The sequence below is a fragment of the Lichenostomus cassidix genome, chromosome 1 (assembly GCF_008360975.1).
Source record: "Lichenostomus cassidix isolate B80296 chromosome 1, HeHo_3.0, whole genome shotgun sequence".
Classification (NCBI taxonomy): domain Eukaryota; kingdom Metazoa; phylum Chordata; class Aves; order Passeriformes; family Meliphagidae; genus Lichenostomus; species Lichenostomus cassidix.
In genome coordinates this window covers 58,558,883-58,575,661 of record NC_139479.1, presented here as the reverse complement: position 1 = coordinate 58,575,661, position 16,779 = coordinate 58,558,883, and the positions used below count along the sequence as shown (strand labels likewise).

General features: G+C 51.0%; 1 protein-coding gene across 1 annotated transcript; it reads right to left on the bottom strand.

The window, feature by feature from the left end:
• Nucleotides 1-310: 310 nt before the first annotated feature.
• Nucleotides 311-4,652, bottom strand: PCDH8 (protocadherin 8). Its single transcript, XM_085058908.1, has 3 exons — nucleotides 2,157-4,652; nucleotides 1,807-2,017; nucleotides 311-1,339 (listed from the first exon to the last, which is right to left on the bottom strand). The coding sequence occupies exons 1-3, from the start codon at nucleotides 4,566-4,568 to the stop codon at nucleotides 966-968; spliced, it is 2,997 nt and encodes a 998-aa protein (XP_084915034.1). The 5' UTR covers nucleotides 4,569-4,652; the 3' UTR covers nucleotides 311-965.
• Nucleotides 4,653-16,779: the final 12,127 nt, after the last annotated feature.

Genomic DNA, 16,779 nt, shown 5'->3' with positions numbered 1-16,779 from the left:
CGAATGCTTCAGCTGATGCACGGAGCTTCATTTGCCTCACTGAAATTACACCACTCCCTGCCCATGAAGGATAAAGCTGGAAGAGCTCAGACTAGGCAGTAACAAGCAAAGGCCAGCTCTGTCACACAGCCCTTCCTCCCACCCAGCATTAAAAATCTCTAGAGCTAAATCTGCAGAGGTATTGCCAGAGACCAAGAATGGGCAAGACTAAAAGTAGCTCCTTCCCACTGCATTTCCCAGCACAAAATACTTTTGTTGACCTGTGAAGACCTCTATGCTCTGAAGCATGAAATCCATGAACAGATCCCTCTGACACATCACAAAACCTTTATTAGTGTTTATCAGTGATACAGATTACAGGAACCAAAGGCAATTAAATAACACTTAAGTTGACCACAGACTCAAGAAATACAAGTCACATTTGGCAAGGCAAACTTCTCAGTACACTGGGTTGCTTAGGTTATTATTACACCGTGAAAGAGGAATTTCCCTTACAAGATTATACATATTCAGGATATTATTATTATTAATTGTTATTATTGTGTCTTTCAGACAGTTCCTTTGGCAAGAATTCCCATTTTTAAGTATTTATTATATAAAAATATAACAAATTTTCATTATGTACAAACATTACATTACACAATGTACAGGTTAAAAACACTACAAAAAATGGCAGGCCATGGGTAAACCAAAAGCAAAAAAAAAACCCCAATGTAGAAAACATGAAAAGAAATTTAAATACTGCACATTTCATAAAAATTACATTAACTACAAACAATTTTTTTGTTTGCAAATATCAAACAGTACTGATCTGATTGGAAATCTTTCCCAAACGACTTCATTTTTAAGGCACATCTTGCATATTTACACATACGACACCAGATCTGGTCAATAACTTAAAGGCTCTCGGGAGTGACCTAGTTGTGTGCGCAGGGATGGGTGCACTTGAGGGGGAGCACGCTGGGCTATGCCTTCTCAGTTGTCTCAGTCTGGGGGCCCAGGTATCTAGTTGAGGGGGCTGGGAAGAGGGGCACCCCAATCTCCTGAAGGTCAGGGAGCCGTGCAGGGCGTGGTGGGGAGAGGAGTGTGATCGTCCGGTCAAAGTCCCTGTGCAGCACCTTCTCATAGACGCTCTGAAGCCCGACTGTTTTGGGCAGCTGGGCTTGATAAAAGTTGTCCCTGCGAAGGGGATCCCTGGGCAAGGATGTGCTCTTGCAGAAGGTGGAGAGGGGAGCTGAAGGATGTGGAGAGGGGTGAGGGTTGGCTCGGCCACAGGAGGGGCTCCAGCAGCGGTCTGAGTGCCCCAGAATCTTGCATTCAGCTGTGCATGCCCACAGACCTAAAGAGAGATCGGGAGAAGAAACCTGTAGTTACTGCAGGAATAAATCCACACCATTCACAATCCTCAGAGTTACCAGTCACAGGATGATTCACTGCACTGATGGTAGGAGTGGGGAGGCGATGCTCCACAGCACAACAAAAAACTATGCTTGGTTAGGTAATGCTGTTTAGTTAGGGACACTCCTCACAATTCTAACCTTAAGGAAACCTTTTTTTTGGGAAGAAAACCCAATCCAACAGCACTTCCAGTATTTGCTAATTTGTGCTGAGCTCTCAGTGCAGAGAGAACCTACATCTAACAGCCTACTGCAAAGAGATGGGCAGTTTGAGCCATGCAAGGTCTGGCTTCCCCTTCCAGCTGCCCTGCCTAATCCCTGTGCCCCAGGGAGGGGTCCCTCCACCCACCTCCCCGTCCACCCATCAGTCTGCCTGAGGTCGAGTGGGCAGCAGGGGCTGAGCCCTTACCGTTCTGCATGTGTGTGATGAGATCTTTCTTCAGGGCATCTCCACTGATATCTGAGTCGCTGTCGTTAAAATCACTGTCGCCTTTGCCGCTGTCTTTGCCACTGAACTTCTCTGCCTCCCGGCCAGAGATGGTGTTGAAGGAGTGTCCCTTCCAAATGGCCACGGGGGGAGCAGGCTCCTTGTTGTAGCTCGGAGTGGCAGCAAAACCCTGCTGGTGGGGAGGGAAATCAAAGGAGACATGAGAGAGGGAAGCAGCGAAGGGTAAACCAACATTAACTGCACCTCTGCAATTCATGCCCTCCAAGATAAACCCCCCATCACCACCCCACTTCCCCGTGGTGGAACCTTACCTCCCCACTCTGTCCCCTCAGCCTCTTCTGACCCTCATAGAGGCAAGTGCTGTCGCTGCCGCTCTCAGTGGTGGAGATCTCTTCAGCAGCTGGAGAGGGGTCGGGGGTGGTGAAAGAGGTTTTGCTGGGAAAGGTTCGTACCTCAAACATGTTCCCCCTCTGGCTGCCCTCCTCCTGATGGCCCTTCTCCAGGTGGGAGATATCAATTTGGTCCTTCAAGGCAGAATTGTTTTTGATGTCGTTCCCCTTCTTGCGCCTGTTGCAGGTGGTGGCAATGGTGATTATAGCCACCAAGAGGAGGGTGCAGCTGCCTGCCAGGACAATGATCACAATCAGAGGGATGTCCCACTGCAAAGTCTTTCCTTCCCAGGAGCTGGGCTTGGCTACGTCCTGGATACTGGATGGAGCAGTGGCAGTCACCAGGAAGTTGACTGTGGCGGTTGTGGCCAGGGGAGGTCTGCCATTGTCTGTCACAGTGAGGATGACCTTGAATAGCTGTCCCAGCTCTTCAGAGAGGTCACCCCTCAGCACAATGTCCCCAGTACTTGGGTTGATGGTGAAAAGGTCTTGCTGGGACTCTTCCAGGAAGGCAAAGGTAAGCTCAGCATTGGCCCCATCATCTGCATCTCGAGCTTTGATCTGGGCCACCAGGGAGTCACGGGAGGTCTTGCTGGACACACCGATTTCCACCGTCCCATTGGTGAGCACCGGGTGGATGATGACGGGAGGGTTATCATTCTGGTCCACCATCCTCACTTTGACAAGGGTGCTGCTGGAGAGCTGCGGGGAGCCACCGTCAGTGGCCTGGATCCGCAGGTCCAACTGCTTGAGGATCTCATAGTTGAATGTCCTGAGGGCATAGATGGCCCCGGTGGCAGGGTCCACCGAGACGTAGGTGGAGATGGGGGCCCCCATGACCTGCGTCTCCAGGAGCCGGTAGGTGACCTTACCATTGTGGCCAAGATCAGGGTCACGAGCCACCACCGTGGTGATGTAGGCGCCCGGGGGGTTGTTCTCTGGTACAGCCACCTCGTAGAGGGGCTTGGCGAAGAGTGGCGCATTGTCATTCTCATCGCTCACCCGCACCGTGTACTGGCGGATAGTCTTGAAGGGCGGTGAGCCAAGGTCCTCAGCCACCACGGTGAGGTTGTACTCGGGGATGCGCTCACGGTCCAGCGCCGCTGTGGTGACGATCATGTAGCTGTCCTCGTAGGCTCGCTGCAGGGCGAAGTGGTCGTGGCCACGGAGGCTGCAGCGCACCTGCCCGTTGGCGCCTGAGTCGCGGTCTGTGGCGCTGACGAGGGCCACGAAGCTCTCAGTGGCTGCCGCCTCGCTGACATAGGCCACGCCAGCGGCGCTGGCAGCGCCACGGAGGGCGCTGATGCTGATGCGTGGAGCATTGTCGTTGACGTCGGTGAGGCGCACCACGACGGTGCAGGTGGCGGCGCGGGGGCTGGCCCCGCGGTCCTGGGCACGCACATCCAGCTCGTAGGTGCGGGTGCGCTCGTAGTCCACGGCGGCCTCCAGCGTGAGGCGGCCTGAGCGCGGGTCGAGGCGGAAGAGCCGCCGTGCCTCGGGGGGCACCTGGCTACTGAAGGCATAGACCACCTCACCATTGGGGCCCTCATCAGGGTCAGCGGCGTCCAGATCGAGCAGCAGGGAGCCAGGTGGCGCATCCTCGGGCAACTCCACTGTGACTGAGCTCTGGGCGAAGGTTGGACTGTTGTCATTGGCGTCGAGGACGCGGACGTGCACGGTGGCTGTGCCTGAGCGTGCCGGACTGCCGCCATCCTTGGCCACCAGCTCCAAGGTGTAGGAGGGCTGGCGCTCACGGTCCAGTTCCTGGAGCAGCACGAGGTCGGCACAGCGTGCCCCATCCGCCCGTGTCTGTGCCTCCACACCGAAGTGGCTGTTGAGGGAGACCTGGAAGCTCTGGATGGAGTTGGAGCCCACGTCCTCATCCACAGCCACCTCCAGCGGGAGGCGAGTGCCGGGTGCAGCACTCTCTGACACCTCCAGCGCCATCTGGGCATGGGGGAAGCGTGGAGCATTGTCATTGATGTCACGCACCTCCAGCTCCACGTGCACCAGGCGGTAGCGCTCCCGCCAGCAGCTCACCACGTCGAAGGCCAGGACACACTGGGGGGCTTGGCCGCACAGCCGCTCCCGGTCCAGCCCCGCATCACCGATGCTCAGCTGCCCGTCCTCCTCCCGCACCCGCACCAGCGAACTGTTGCTGAACTGCCGCATCAGGCGAAAGCTCATCTCCCCCGGCGCCTTCACCGGCATCTCGTCGGCCAGCGTACCGATCACTGTGCCCGGCGCGCCCTCCTCGTCGGTGCGATACCTCACCGTCTTGCAGCGGGCCAGGGCCAGGAGGCAGGCGGCGGCCAGCAGCCGCAGGGAACTCATGGCAGCGGCGCGGGGCTCAGCCCGACGGCACAGCGCAGGCGGGACGGGCGCAGGGCTGAGGAGCAGAGCGGGACCGGGGAAGCTCTGCCGCCGTCTGCGCCCCCCGCGCCGCCGCGCCGCCTTTCATAGACGGCGCTATGCAAATGAGCGGGCGGCGGAGCCAATGGCAGGCGGCGCGGCGCGGGCGGCGGGCGGCCCCCGGCGCTCCCCGGAACGGGCCGGGAGCGGGAGCGGGAGAGGGAGCGGGAGCGAGAGAGGGAGAGGGAGAGGGAGAGGGAGAGGGAGAGGGAGAGAGGGGTCGTGGGGCGCTCGCCTTTGTTTTCTTTAACTCTGCGGGGTCTGGGGGGTTTATCTTATTTTCTTTTTTTTTTTTCTTTTCTTTTTTTTTCTCCCGCACTGTCGCTATTTCTTTTCCCCCCCTTTATTTATTTCTTTTTTCCCCCCTCCTTTCCTCCCCCTCCCTTCTCTTCCCTCTCTCCAGAGGCGCGGCAGCGGAGCTGGCGCAGGGAGCAGGGAGTGCAATGCGCGGTGGGGTTTGTTAATCCTGCCACAGGTCGGGACAGGTGCCGTGCCGTGGCATGCCGTGCCGTGCCGTGGCATGTCGCGCCGTGTCGCGGCGTGCTGCGCCGGGGCGGGCGGGGGCGCGGGGCGGGCGCGCATTAGCGGGGTGCGGGGGGGCGGCGGGGGCGGCATTCAGCTGCGCCCGGAGTGGTGTGTCACTCGCGTGAGAGCCTGTGATCAGCGCCGTAAGTCGCCTTTCAGGAGGTGTCCCCGCATGCTTTAGTATGCATGTCACCGCCCGGGTTTCTTAAGCCTGGGGCACTAGCAGGCGAGGAGGAAAAAAAGAAAAAAAAAGTTCCAAATAGGATTTAGCATAAGCTTGAGGAGATTTGGAAAGGTTTCAAAGATCAGGCTGTATCAAAGGCTTATGAAGCCCTCGTTAGCTGTAGAAATATAATAGCATGGCAGGCTATCCCATTCGAGGAACCAATGTCTGTATTATTTCACTATGACAGGCTAAAGGGAGAGAAAGTTGAACAGTTTCCACAGAGGAGTTGGACTAAGTTGAATATAATGAGCAAACGCCACATGTATCCATTATGTCCCTCTATTCATTCCCAATCACTGCCATAACTCTTTGACTAAACGATGATGAGCGCTGAATTACACACAATGCCCTGCTCATATTAAAATACATTTAAGACCTATCCCTCCTGGTGCCCTGTTACGCCTATTCACAGGATTTTCTTTTTGTCCTAATAGGGCCTCTCTGGGAAGCAACACCAGTCTCGTTCCAGAAGAACAAAATAACAGCATGAGGCTGAAACCTGGCACGAACCGGGGGGAACGAAACCATCTGCCCCGCAAGGCACCAAGGCCCTGCACGGAGCCCGCTGCAGGCAACCAGCCCCGCAGTGCCTCAGCAGCCAAGGGGGTCCCGAGGGGCAACTGCCTCTCTGGGAAACCTCATGCCCTTCCTTTCCTCTTTTCCTTCCTTTTTCCTTTCCTTTCCTTTCCTTTCCTTTCCTTTCCTTTCCTTTCCTTTCCTTTCCTTTCCTTTCCTTTCCTTTCCTTTCCTTTCCTTTCCTTTCCTTTCCTTTCCTTTCCTTTCCTTTCCTTTCCTTTCCTTTCCTTTCCTTTCCTTTCCTTTCCTTTCCTTTCCTTTCCTTTCCTTTCCTTTCCTTTCCTTTCCTTTCCTTTCCTTTCCTTTCCTTTCCTTTCCTTTCCTTTCCTTTCCTTTCCTTTCCTTTCCTTTCCTTTCCTTCCCTCTTCCCATGTCTCAGGGAACCCAAGAGATGCATTTTAAAGGAAGAGGGTGACAAACAACGCGGTGCGGTCCAACCCCGCGCCGGTTTCCTTTGAAACCCTGGGCTACAAGCGCTCGGCTGGGCGCACGGGGCGATGCAGCATCCCGGGGCTCCATCCCGGGCTGCGTGCGGGGGTGCGCGGGGCGCTGCGCGGGGCGGCACGCGAGCGGGGGGCGGCGGGCTGCGCGCAGCTCCGGCTTATGGAAATGGGATTTAAATCGCGCCTCGGCCCTGGCTGCGGGGGCGCGGGGAGGGGGACACGCTCCGCCGCCAACAAAAGCTCCCTGAACGCCCCGTTTCCCTACGAACAAACCTCCGCGGAGCTCTTTTCTCCTGCCCGCGGGAGCTCCGCAGGCGGCCGCCCGGCGGGGCGGAGAGCGTTCGGGCCGGGCCGCCCAGAGCCGGGCCGGGGTCCGGGCCGGGCAGAGCTCCGAGGTGTAGAGGCTGGGACCGGGCTGCCTGGGAACGGGGCTGCCGGCCGGGAGCGGGCAGTGGGCAGCGGGGCGGCCCCTCGTGTGTAACAGGATTATCTTTGCCATTTCAAGTTCCATACAGCATGTAATTTATTTTTAATTAGGATTAGATCGAGCAGGGAAGGAGACCAGACCTTTCCCCCCCACCTCCCCCTCCCCGCAAAGGCATGGCTATTCCATGAGGAGCTTTTATTCTTTACAAGAAAGCCAATCAATCGATAAACCAGGACCTGTGTTCACCTCCCACGCACTTTGCAGGAGAAAAGGGTGCAAAGGGCTGTATTTTTCAATGTGTGCTCAAGTATCTGAATCAGAAAGAGGCTTGGAAATCCTTCCCCTTTCCCATCCACCCGGTCCCCCTCTCACATGCTTTCGATCCAAACCCATTTTTAAGAGGGTCACAGTGGGGTCTTGCTCCTCATGCCTTTTTCTATTTTTTTTGGTTTTTGTGTGTATGTGTGCTGTTTTAAAGGCCAAATGCACTTTCTGCCTCCTTGGGTTATTCTTTTTCTGCTGTCGTGACTTTGATTAAAAAAACCCCCAATGTATCAGTCTCTCTGCTGGAGCAAAGCCTTCTCCCCAATAGTTTGGATAGAGTCCACCACAGAAATGTTCTGAAAGCCTAGTGAAGAGTCCTGTTTTACAGCTCAAAATAAACATACGGATCAGCTGCATTAAAAGCACTTCTTTGAAATATTGTGGTTAAACAGCCCAGATTGGTTGATTGCTCCATGCGGGGACATATGTTCTTGCAAACTGTGCGTATTGTTACTAATGGGGATTCTCACACCACAGCCTTTCCTTTGAATCTCAGGCACTGGTGGTTTCTCTGGAGCTGTTGCAAGGTTGTTTTAATAATTTACCAGCTCTCTTGCACTTAGTGTTGTTGCGGAGACTCAGAGCGTGCAAAGAAGGAGGTGTTTTGCGGTGTCCAGAGGTCTGATCTCTGCTGCCAAGCTCCTTTCTGTACCTCTTAGACACAGAAATCAAAGCTGCTTTGAGAGATGGGTGCCAGGCAAATGAAAAAGCAAGGCATCCCTATACACCTCTGTGAACCTTGGTTCTTGGGTAATGTGTTGCACCCAGGGAGGGGGAGCACTCTTAGACCACCAGCCTGTTGCCAACAGCAATCAAGTAAAGCGATCACCAGCAAATCACTCCAAGTTCCCTTTTTTACCTTTAAACTTACTTCTTTTTCTTTTAATTCAGCCCTTAGAAATAAAGGTTTTGGGTGCTTTTCCCTCTCTGCAGGTAGTTATTGCCTTACAAGGGGTGGCAAAATCCCAGGATCTCATCCCGTGCTTCACTCCTCCAGCTGAGCACTGACACTTAACTGCTGTGGCCCTTTTTCCCATCACCTACAGCACAGTAGGTTCACATATGTCTCCCAGTGTCAAGTGTCCCCAGTGCAACAGGGTAAGACATCCCTCCTCTCAACAGGTGCCTGGGATCCCACCCAGGGATCTCTGTTCATGGAGATAATCTAGAAGGTCCTATGTTTTAGTGGTGTGAGAGGAGGTAAGGCTCCCATAGAATTCCCATCTGGTATCTCATGTATCTTGAGGGAGAGTGTGCAGCTTTGTGGAAGCATGGGGCAGTGGAAGTAAGCCAGGCTTTAAGGAGAGGTGCCTGTGTTATAGGTGCTTCCCTGTTTGCAGGAGATCTTAAAGGCATTGAGCTTTGGCTGTTAAAAGTGCCCCTCTCTGGCCCTCTCAACATAGACTGTATGGTGAGTGCATGCCCTTGGGGTTGTAGGGTGGGATCTTTGTAGCACAAGCCCTAGGGTGGTATGACTTTGCCTCTCAGGAGAAGTCAGGCTACCTGGGCATGGTCTCCAGCTGGTCCTGCTCACCCACATACCCAGAGGGTCTGTTTGACCCTCTCTCCAGACATGAAGTTGAGGTGCAGCATGTCCCCCCCACCCCTTGGCTCTTAGCCTGCAGAGTGGTGGCATGGACCTCCCTCCCTAGAAACTCATCTCCATGCTCATGCCATGCCTCTTTCTTATTATGCATCCCCATAGGCTGCCTTGGAGTGATCTACAAAAACAAAGGAATTCCTTCTGCTTCAGGGCCTAAACAATCCCCCCTGTTTAATCATTTCTGCTGAAACTAAGGAAGTGTGGGTTAACCTGTCAAGCTCCACAAGCCTGGGCTGACCAAAACCCCCGGAAAACAAAAGAGTGGAACGAAGCGGCGACGGGTTTTGTCGCTCTCTGACTGTTTGTGTTGGTGGGTAGCATGCGGCATTGTGCTTCTGTCTCCGGCCATGCAGGCTATAGAAGACACGGCTGCAAACCTTCCTGTGAGCTGCAGGTTGGTACCAGGATTATAAATCATTCTGATCATTTGTTTATTTGCTTCAAATGCTTCCCTGCCTGCATCTCCCCTCTATGAAATGTGGGTTAGAAGAAGGAGTTTGTTTTGCAGAAGAAAGAAATTGTGTGCCCATACCCCCCCACCCGACAAGCAGTTTTGATTCCACAGGGAATTTATTTTTTAATTGGATTAATTTCTAGCCTCTCCCGGAGTAGCAGCTGGGGTCTTTGATTCAAGAGGTTAAAACAAAGGGGCATGAAACAAAAGACTAGTTTTCTGCATTCCCCACACAGCGTGGGCCTCGTGCGAGCTGCCTGGAGGTATCCCTGGGGCAGTGCATTCCTAAAGGTCTATGTTGTCCTCAGCCAGGGTCTACTGCAGGCTTTTGGGCATGTTTCCTGGTCCGTCTTGCCTGCAAGCTTTCTGAATGTGAGTTTTGCCCTCCTAACCCAGCTTATGTTTCCACATAACCTTACTCCTTGGTGTCCCTTTTCTTTTCCGCTCTGCCCACCCCTTTTTCCCAGCTTTCTTTACCCCCTACCTTTTCTGCCCCAGCAAAGACAAATGAGGCTTTTGAGCTGTTAAACCAGGCAGGTGCTTTTGAGCACCAGGAGGCAGGTGCTCAAGTTCAGTTCTCAACACTCTCATCTGGAGCAAGGCTTAGCCTCACCAAGGTCTGGGATATTCAGGTATTCAATAATCATTGAATGCTGTGGAAGTTGGACATATTTTTGATTGACTGAGGCTCTCTCAGACTCAACCACTCATGTCTACAGACTGTGGGTGCCTTGGACAGGTGACAGCCCAAGTCCTGCTGTTTCCCCATTATGAGGACTGTTAGGAGATCAGAGATGCCCTTAGAAGTAATTACCTTTATTATGCAGGTCTTTTCTGGCTATTTTGCCTTGGTGACTTTGATTTTAGGGAGTGCAGGTAACAGAGTAGTTATTCATGTCAGTCTCCAATCTGGACCTTTAGGAGAAGTGCTTACCTTCTCCATAGCTTGAGGTCTGGTCAGATCACTGGGACATTAAAGAGGAGAGCTGCACAGCTTTTCTCCCTGGCTGTTGTGAATTGGTGCTCCTGCTCCATGGCTGCTGCTACATGCCTGGCTGGGATGTCTTTCATAGCACTTTGAAGGTGTCTGGACTGATATATTTGGCTTTCCTCCAGCAGCTCCTGGTTTCCTCCTGGGTCTCGTTCACACTCTCCTTCTTGAAGGACTGTTTGGAATTTTAGACTCTTACAAGTGATGAATGGGCAGAAGAAATACACCTCTTAGCTCCCAGAAAGATGTACAGTCCTCTGCGAATACTTATGTCTGGTGGTTGTGATGGGCTCCACTGACTTCTCTGAGAAACAGCTCCCTGGCTATTTGGTGTGCAAAGTCCTTTTCTGCGTGTCCTTCTGCTGCCCCTGGCCAGCCAATGTCACCCACCCAGTGCCACACTAAACAAGTATGGCCAAGTCACTCCTTGGGCTCTGCCTCCTAGCTATGGTTTCAGTAGTCCTTCCAAGTAAAATCCTTATATAAGCACAAGGATAGTTACATACATGCCAATATATTTTTACTGTGCCCATAAAAAGATCCTTCCCATTTCTCGGCTGTCTATATATTTGCAGTATTACCCTGCACATGTGATTTCTTGCCCCCTCCACTGATACATGCATGGGACAGGAGGAGACATAGGGATGGGAAGCAATCCTCGTTGAGGTCCTGGAAACTGAGAAGTTGCATTAGCGTGATGCCATGCTGGAGCTAATTAGCCCAATGTCGCAGCAGGGTTAATGAGCTTGGGCACAGTGCCACAGCTTCTGATTCCCAGGCTGAGTGGGCTTGCAGGTTCTGGCCCTGGTCTGTTCCTGGTTGTTTCCCGGAGGATTACAGTGAGAGGCAGCATGGGGGGAAAACACGCCAGGGAATCAGGGACTCAGACATGTGCCACGAGTCCCTTCCTCCATCTCGCTTCTCCTTCTCCCCCCGCTTCCCCCCTTGTCCTCCATCTTAATCACTCCTCAGCTTGCAAAGTCAGAGCCCCCAGCTGTGAAGGACTAAGTCTCTTCTTCTCCCAAGCTCCTGAGCGGCAGCAGGCAGTGAGCAAGAGTGTGCCTCGTGTCACTTGTGTTGAAGAGGCTGTGAGAGCAGGGGAAGAGCTCAGACGCAGGCGGCTGCCGCACTTGGCCGCCTGCCAGGGCAGGAGGCTTTCTGCGAGCATCCTCCCTCAGCCGGCCGATTCCAGGGCTGCGAGGCTGCCCAGCACCACGTTTTATTTTGGCAGAGCGAGGAGCAGCCCTGCAACTGAAGCATGTGGGGGGAGTGGTGGTGAGTTCCATCAGGCTGCTCTCCTTCATCCTGGTTTTGGGATCATCTCCCTTTTCTATCTGCAGAAGGGCTCAGAGTTAAACGTACCTCTCTGCCTCCACCTTTAATGTGTTGGGTGATGGATTTTATCTTCGATGGCTGCTAGGGTGTTGCTGCCTGACATGCAGCCAGCTCCAGGCAGAGCAGGGCAGGAAAACAGCACACAGCTGTACAGGGGAGGATGGAGAGCAAACACATCCTGTTACAAGGGAGCTGGAAAGGCTCTAGATATTCGTACTGAGTTGAAGAGAAGTTAACTTTTCAGAAGCTGGGTAAATCTCATCCTTAAATTATTTGGGTGCTCTTGGGATTTTACCCAGGATTTTTGCTTTAAGGTTTTCTGCTGCTGCATTGTGCATTGTGCTGCATTTCATGAGTTTGGAGTGTTGCTCAGGATTAGATCAGACTGCGTTTCAAGGCCACAGGTAGACTTTTCCTTTCATTTTTTTTCTGACCATATCTGCCATTCTTTGACCTCTGCAGCACCTCCAGACCTCTGAAATGTTCCTGTACTCGCTGTTCGTCTTTCATGCATGGCATTTGCTCATTTTCTGCATACGCTTCACTGAAGGGGTCTAGCTGAGGAGGCAGAATGTTGGCCCTGGGTGATGTGACCTGGGACTGGAGCTGGTTACAGAGTGGAGAGGAGTAGAGCTGTTTCCCGTGGCTGAGAGATGCATCTGTACCACAGCCCTGAAGGGCATATTTGCCCATTTTTAGGAGTTAGCCAGTCAGTCCCCAAATGTCACCCGTCCCTCCTGCACCTGTAAATGTGCATCACAGCAGGACAAGGAGGTGATTTGGAAACCACTGCAGTCTCTATGGCTACATCTACACTGAATAAAATGCTCCACACTCTGGCTCTGCTTAGGTTACTTCTGCAGACATATTCTGTAAAGATATAGCCCTTTTACAATTTGTGGGGAATTACCTGTTTGCTTTTTCAAGTTTAGCCATTTGGTGCCTTCACTTATTTAATTCACTTTAAAAAGAGGTGCACATTGCTACCCCATGTCTGTTTTTTGTGTCTGGAAATACAGACACCATCACATATTTCACACATGATCCCCAGGAAAAAAAATTTGCCCCCAAAGTCTGCAGAATTCTGTTCTGAAAAGTTAAATAAATTGTTATCGCTTTTAAAGTGCCATAATAAATGTATGGAATGATCTCACATAAAAGCTGGAGGCTTAGAGAGTAGGTGCTAAAGAAATGCATCAAATTAGACCAAAAAAGAGGCATAAAATCTATGTTATCCCAAAAGATAAGGGCTGACGGCTCAAGCGACTTTTCTGTTTGCTGCTGTACTAAACATCAAATTCGTTTTTCTGCCTAAAAGAATTTGTGTCTCTGCAGTGAGCAGAACTGAAGGCTTTGTTTTTCCAGAGAGGTACGTGGTGATGGGGGAAAACTAGGAAATGATGCAAACCGGCATGGTTTGTAAGGGAAGGGTCACAGATGGGCGAAACCTTACAGAAGTTAAAACTAACAAACAAGCAGTTGGAGATGCTCTTGGAACATCCTGAACATTTAGAACTGAAGGGGTTTGAGTTTGCCTCAGCAACATTATGTATGTATATGCATGTGTTATATATTATAATGAATATGATAATTACAGAAGATAATTTATAATATATGTGTATTATATATGAGTGCCTCCTCAGTAGGCTAAAACAATGCCATGAGAGTGTAAAGAAATGTGAAATCTAATTACTGTAGCTGTGTAAGTGAAGTAATGAGGAGCTTGAGAGTGTGACTGATATGCAATTAGATACTAGACTAATGAGCAAGCTGTCTACAGTCCATCAAAAGAGTGAGGGAGGCTTGTGCAAGACACCCCTGGCATTGCAAAGAGGATGATATACCACATCCAAATGCAGCTCACTAATGACTGGAAATTGTGTGCTCAGCTGGGGGATAAAGCCATTAACCAGCCAAAAAACCTGTGGCAGACCCACAGGAGATAAGCACAGTAAAAAGTACAAAATATATAGAACTGCAAGTATGTATAGGAGAGCTGTAGCTTGGATTGAAGATTCTGGATTAGTGACTCCCCAGAACTGGGTTTGCTGTGCTATCTTACCCCAGATAAAACAGCCAAGGTGAGAAATTGGTGTCAGGTTGGGTCGTGTGGGTCGCAGTGTAAGTCTTGCCCTGGGAGAACCGAGCTGGGAAGGGGCAGCAGAGAGCCAGGCAAAGGTTCTGCAGGCAGAGACAGCAGGCACTGTTGGGGAAAGGCACTCAGAGCTCACTATGTCCTGTAATAACAATGCTTACATGGATAAATGTCTATCTCCAGGAGCTTATTCTTCAGCAAGTATTAACTGTTCAAGCTGAATTTTTCCATCCCTGGTGTTGACTTCAGGCTGTTGGTTCTAAGAGAAAGTTTCAGCTTAAGCAGGTTAGTTATCTCCAGAAAGGAAGCCAGGGTAAATTTAGCATAGACTTTTTGATGGTCATTTCCCCTGGGGGAGAAATATCCAGACTTATCCAGGCTCCTTTTTTTTTTTTTCCCCTAAATCATGAAGTTCTCATGGTTTCATTTGCGGACTTGACATTTTGCAAGAAGATGCAGGCAGGTCACTTGTGCCATTTTGGTAAGCATTTGACCAAACTGTACTGCACATTTTCAATGGTGCAGCCTGCAGAAGTTAAGTAGAGCAGAGATTAAGCAGGTAAACTCCCTCCCGCCCCTCTTTTCCTAGTCTGCCACAAACTTGGATCAGTATTCTGGCTACTTGAGAGACAGAGCCAACTATTTGCCTGGTATCAGGAAAGAGCCATCAAAACCCTCTAGAAGAACATTCCTAACACTCTTGACTTCCAGAATGGTTGGCCATGACAGCCCAGTGCTGGTCTTGGCTCTCTGCTTTCTCAAACCTGGCATGGTCTCTATGATGGACCTAAGGCTTGCAACCCTGGGGACAGCTGCTGGAGAGCTGGTGGTGAAGTTATGCTTTTCCAGGATCTGGACCTTAAAATCTAAGGAGATGAGGATAGAGCATCATGGATTTTGCAGTGTCAGGCCTTACAGAGTGAAAGAAAAGCTAGCCTTGAGTGTTTCAGCTTAGGTGTGCAAAATTAGAGGATATTAATCTACTAACCTGCACCTCTGTGTCTCAGCTCACCAGCTGTAATGCAGCGTTAATGATACACCTTCCTTCCATAGGTTCATTATGGAAATAGGATAATTAACATCTGTGAATCACTCTAACTTAAGAGCATGGAAGACCAAAAAAAAGTCTATGAGATAATTATTGCTTCCATGCTGAGCAAGGCTTGAGTGATGCAAGCAAGGACCCACTGAATACACCACTGAAGCTCTTGGGTCTGCAGAGCAGAGTAGGAGAATGGTGGAGAAGTGACACTTTTCTGTGCAAATAAGTATTGCATCACAGTGTGGCTGGGGCTGCAAGGACCACCTTAGGCTCATATTTCTTGTTAAGTGCCTGACTTTGCAGTCTTACCAATGTACTTCCAGCACGGTTCTCTTGGGTGTCATAGCCATGGAAATATAAAGGTCTGTGGAGGGAAAACCCTGTCCTGTTTGCCCTGTAATAACACAAGTTGGCATGATGGGGGTTTAGATCAGTGATTGCTCATTAAGCTACAAACTTTGGCTGTCCGGATGGTGACTTCTTTTGTCACTGTCCTCCAGGTACACAGTGACCTTCTTGGTCTCCTTTTCCCTGCAGCTATAAACCTTCTTTGCTCTTCCCGCCATGAGGAAGAAACCTCTGCATGGGACTTTCTTGTTTTGCTGCCTTGGGAATGTGGCATAATGACTCTCTTGGGAATGAGATAAATAGCACCAAAGCTTTTTATGGGGCTGCAGCTTTTTGAGGAGGAAAAGAGGCTTCTAAGATGGTCAAAGACTGAAGACCCAGGTGAACTTTAAAACAGAGCTGTGCAGAATTCATTTTGGGTGATGCACAGGCATGGTTTGGCTAAGGTGTGCCTTGTGAGTTTGAAGGTTCAGGCCTTGGACTCCGTGTGCTCTTGGGCAAGGCATCTCTTGGTGTTACTATTAAAATAGCACTCCACAGAAGGCAGTGGGTTCAGCCAATAGCTATGTTCTTTTGAAATGCTGAAATGAAACAAATCAAAGCTATTGATTTTATTTTTCTAAAATCCTTCCAGACACCTAAAATCTCAGTGAAGTCTTTCCGTGTGGGAATTTCCTCCAGACTGACTCTTTTGGCAAAGAAATGGGCAGGGAAAGGGAGCTGTGGGGTTTCATCTGGTGGGGGAAGCTGAAGGTCTGCTCCCATTGGGATGTCAGACCTGTCAGCAGTGTGGCAGATATGAATGGCAGGGATGCAGTCAGGTAAGACTTTCTGTATAGAGAGGACATAGCAGGGAGATGGGCTGATGGGAAAATTTGGGCTCTGAGCAAAGGTGGGAGAGGGAGGACCAGGTGGGGGTACTGGGTGGTAAAGGGACTTGGTGGGACTATTTGAAAGGGGGAAATATGGGTAGGCCCTGGAGCGAGGAAAGGGACGTGTGAGATGGCAAGTCTGTGGGGCAGGTTGGGGAGTGTTATGGGGTTTGGGGATGCCTAGGGAGCTGAGGTCTCAGGAAAGTGATGGGAGAGATATGGTGAGAATGCTGGCTTTGGGGACAGCAGCTGGAGTGGGGGAGGCTAGGAGCTATGGTCTGGAAGTGGCTGGGTAATTTCAGCTCTGAGATGGTTTAAGAGATCTGGGACCACAAATGCTGGGTATAGGCACTTTGTGGGAAGCTGAGGAATCTGGACTGGGAAGGGCTGAAGAAAAGGGGCTTTGACTTTGGGGGACAGAAAGGGCTGAGTTTCTGGAAGATGGGGGATTTTAGGAAGGCCACCAATAGGCATCATCATGTCCTGGGGTGCAGGCAAAGGTCTGATTTGATGTTTGCTCCCAGAAGGCTATCACATGCCTTCTTGCTACCATAATTATGGTAATCCTAAGCATGCCAGGAGCTTCATCCATGCAGCTGGACTCTCATGTTAGATACATCACCTGCACAAATCAGCTGCCATTAAGTGCGGAACAGACTGGTCTGGATGTGTTCATCCCTCGAGCAAGTCACTGGGTGATCCTATTAATGTAATAAATTCTCACCTTCTCCCTCTGCTCCCCCTTCTGTGGCTTGTCCCACTTTCTTTCCACCTCCTGTCAAGACAGCGCACTCCTGTCTTTCCAGTCACTCCGCAGCATGTCTGGTTTGCTCTCAGAGTGTAACCCTGAAAAAAGCAGTAGATATCCTTGT

What these genes read in the sequence shown, in the direction of transcription:
- PCDH8 (XM_085058908.1), bottom strand. Translation starts at nt 4,568, where the DNA reads ATGAGTTCCCTGCGGCTGCTGGCCGCCGCCTGCCTCCTGGCCCTGGCC. An exon ending in TGAGGGGACAGAGTGGGGAG is followed by an intron (nt 2,018 to 2,156) that starts GTAAGGTTCCAC and finishes CCTCCCCACCAG; the next exon opens with CAGGGTTTTGCTGCCACTCC. An exon ending in CATCACACACATGCAGAACG is followed by an intron (nt 1,340 to 1,806) that starts GTAAGGGCTCAG and finishes ATCTCTCTTTAG; the next exon opens with GTCTGTGGGCATGCACAGCT.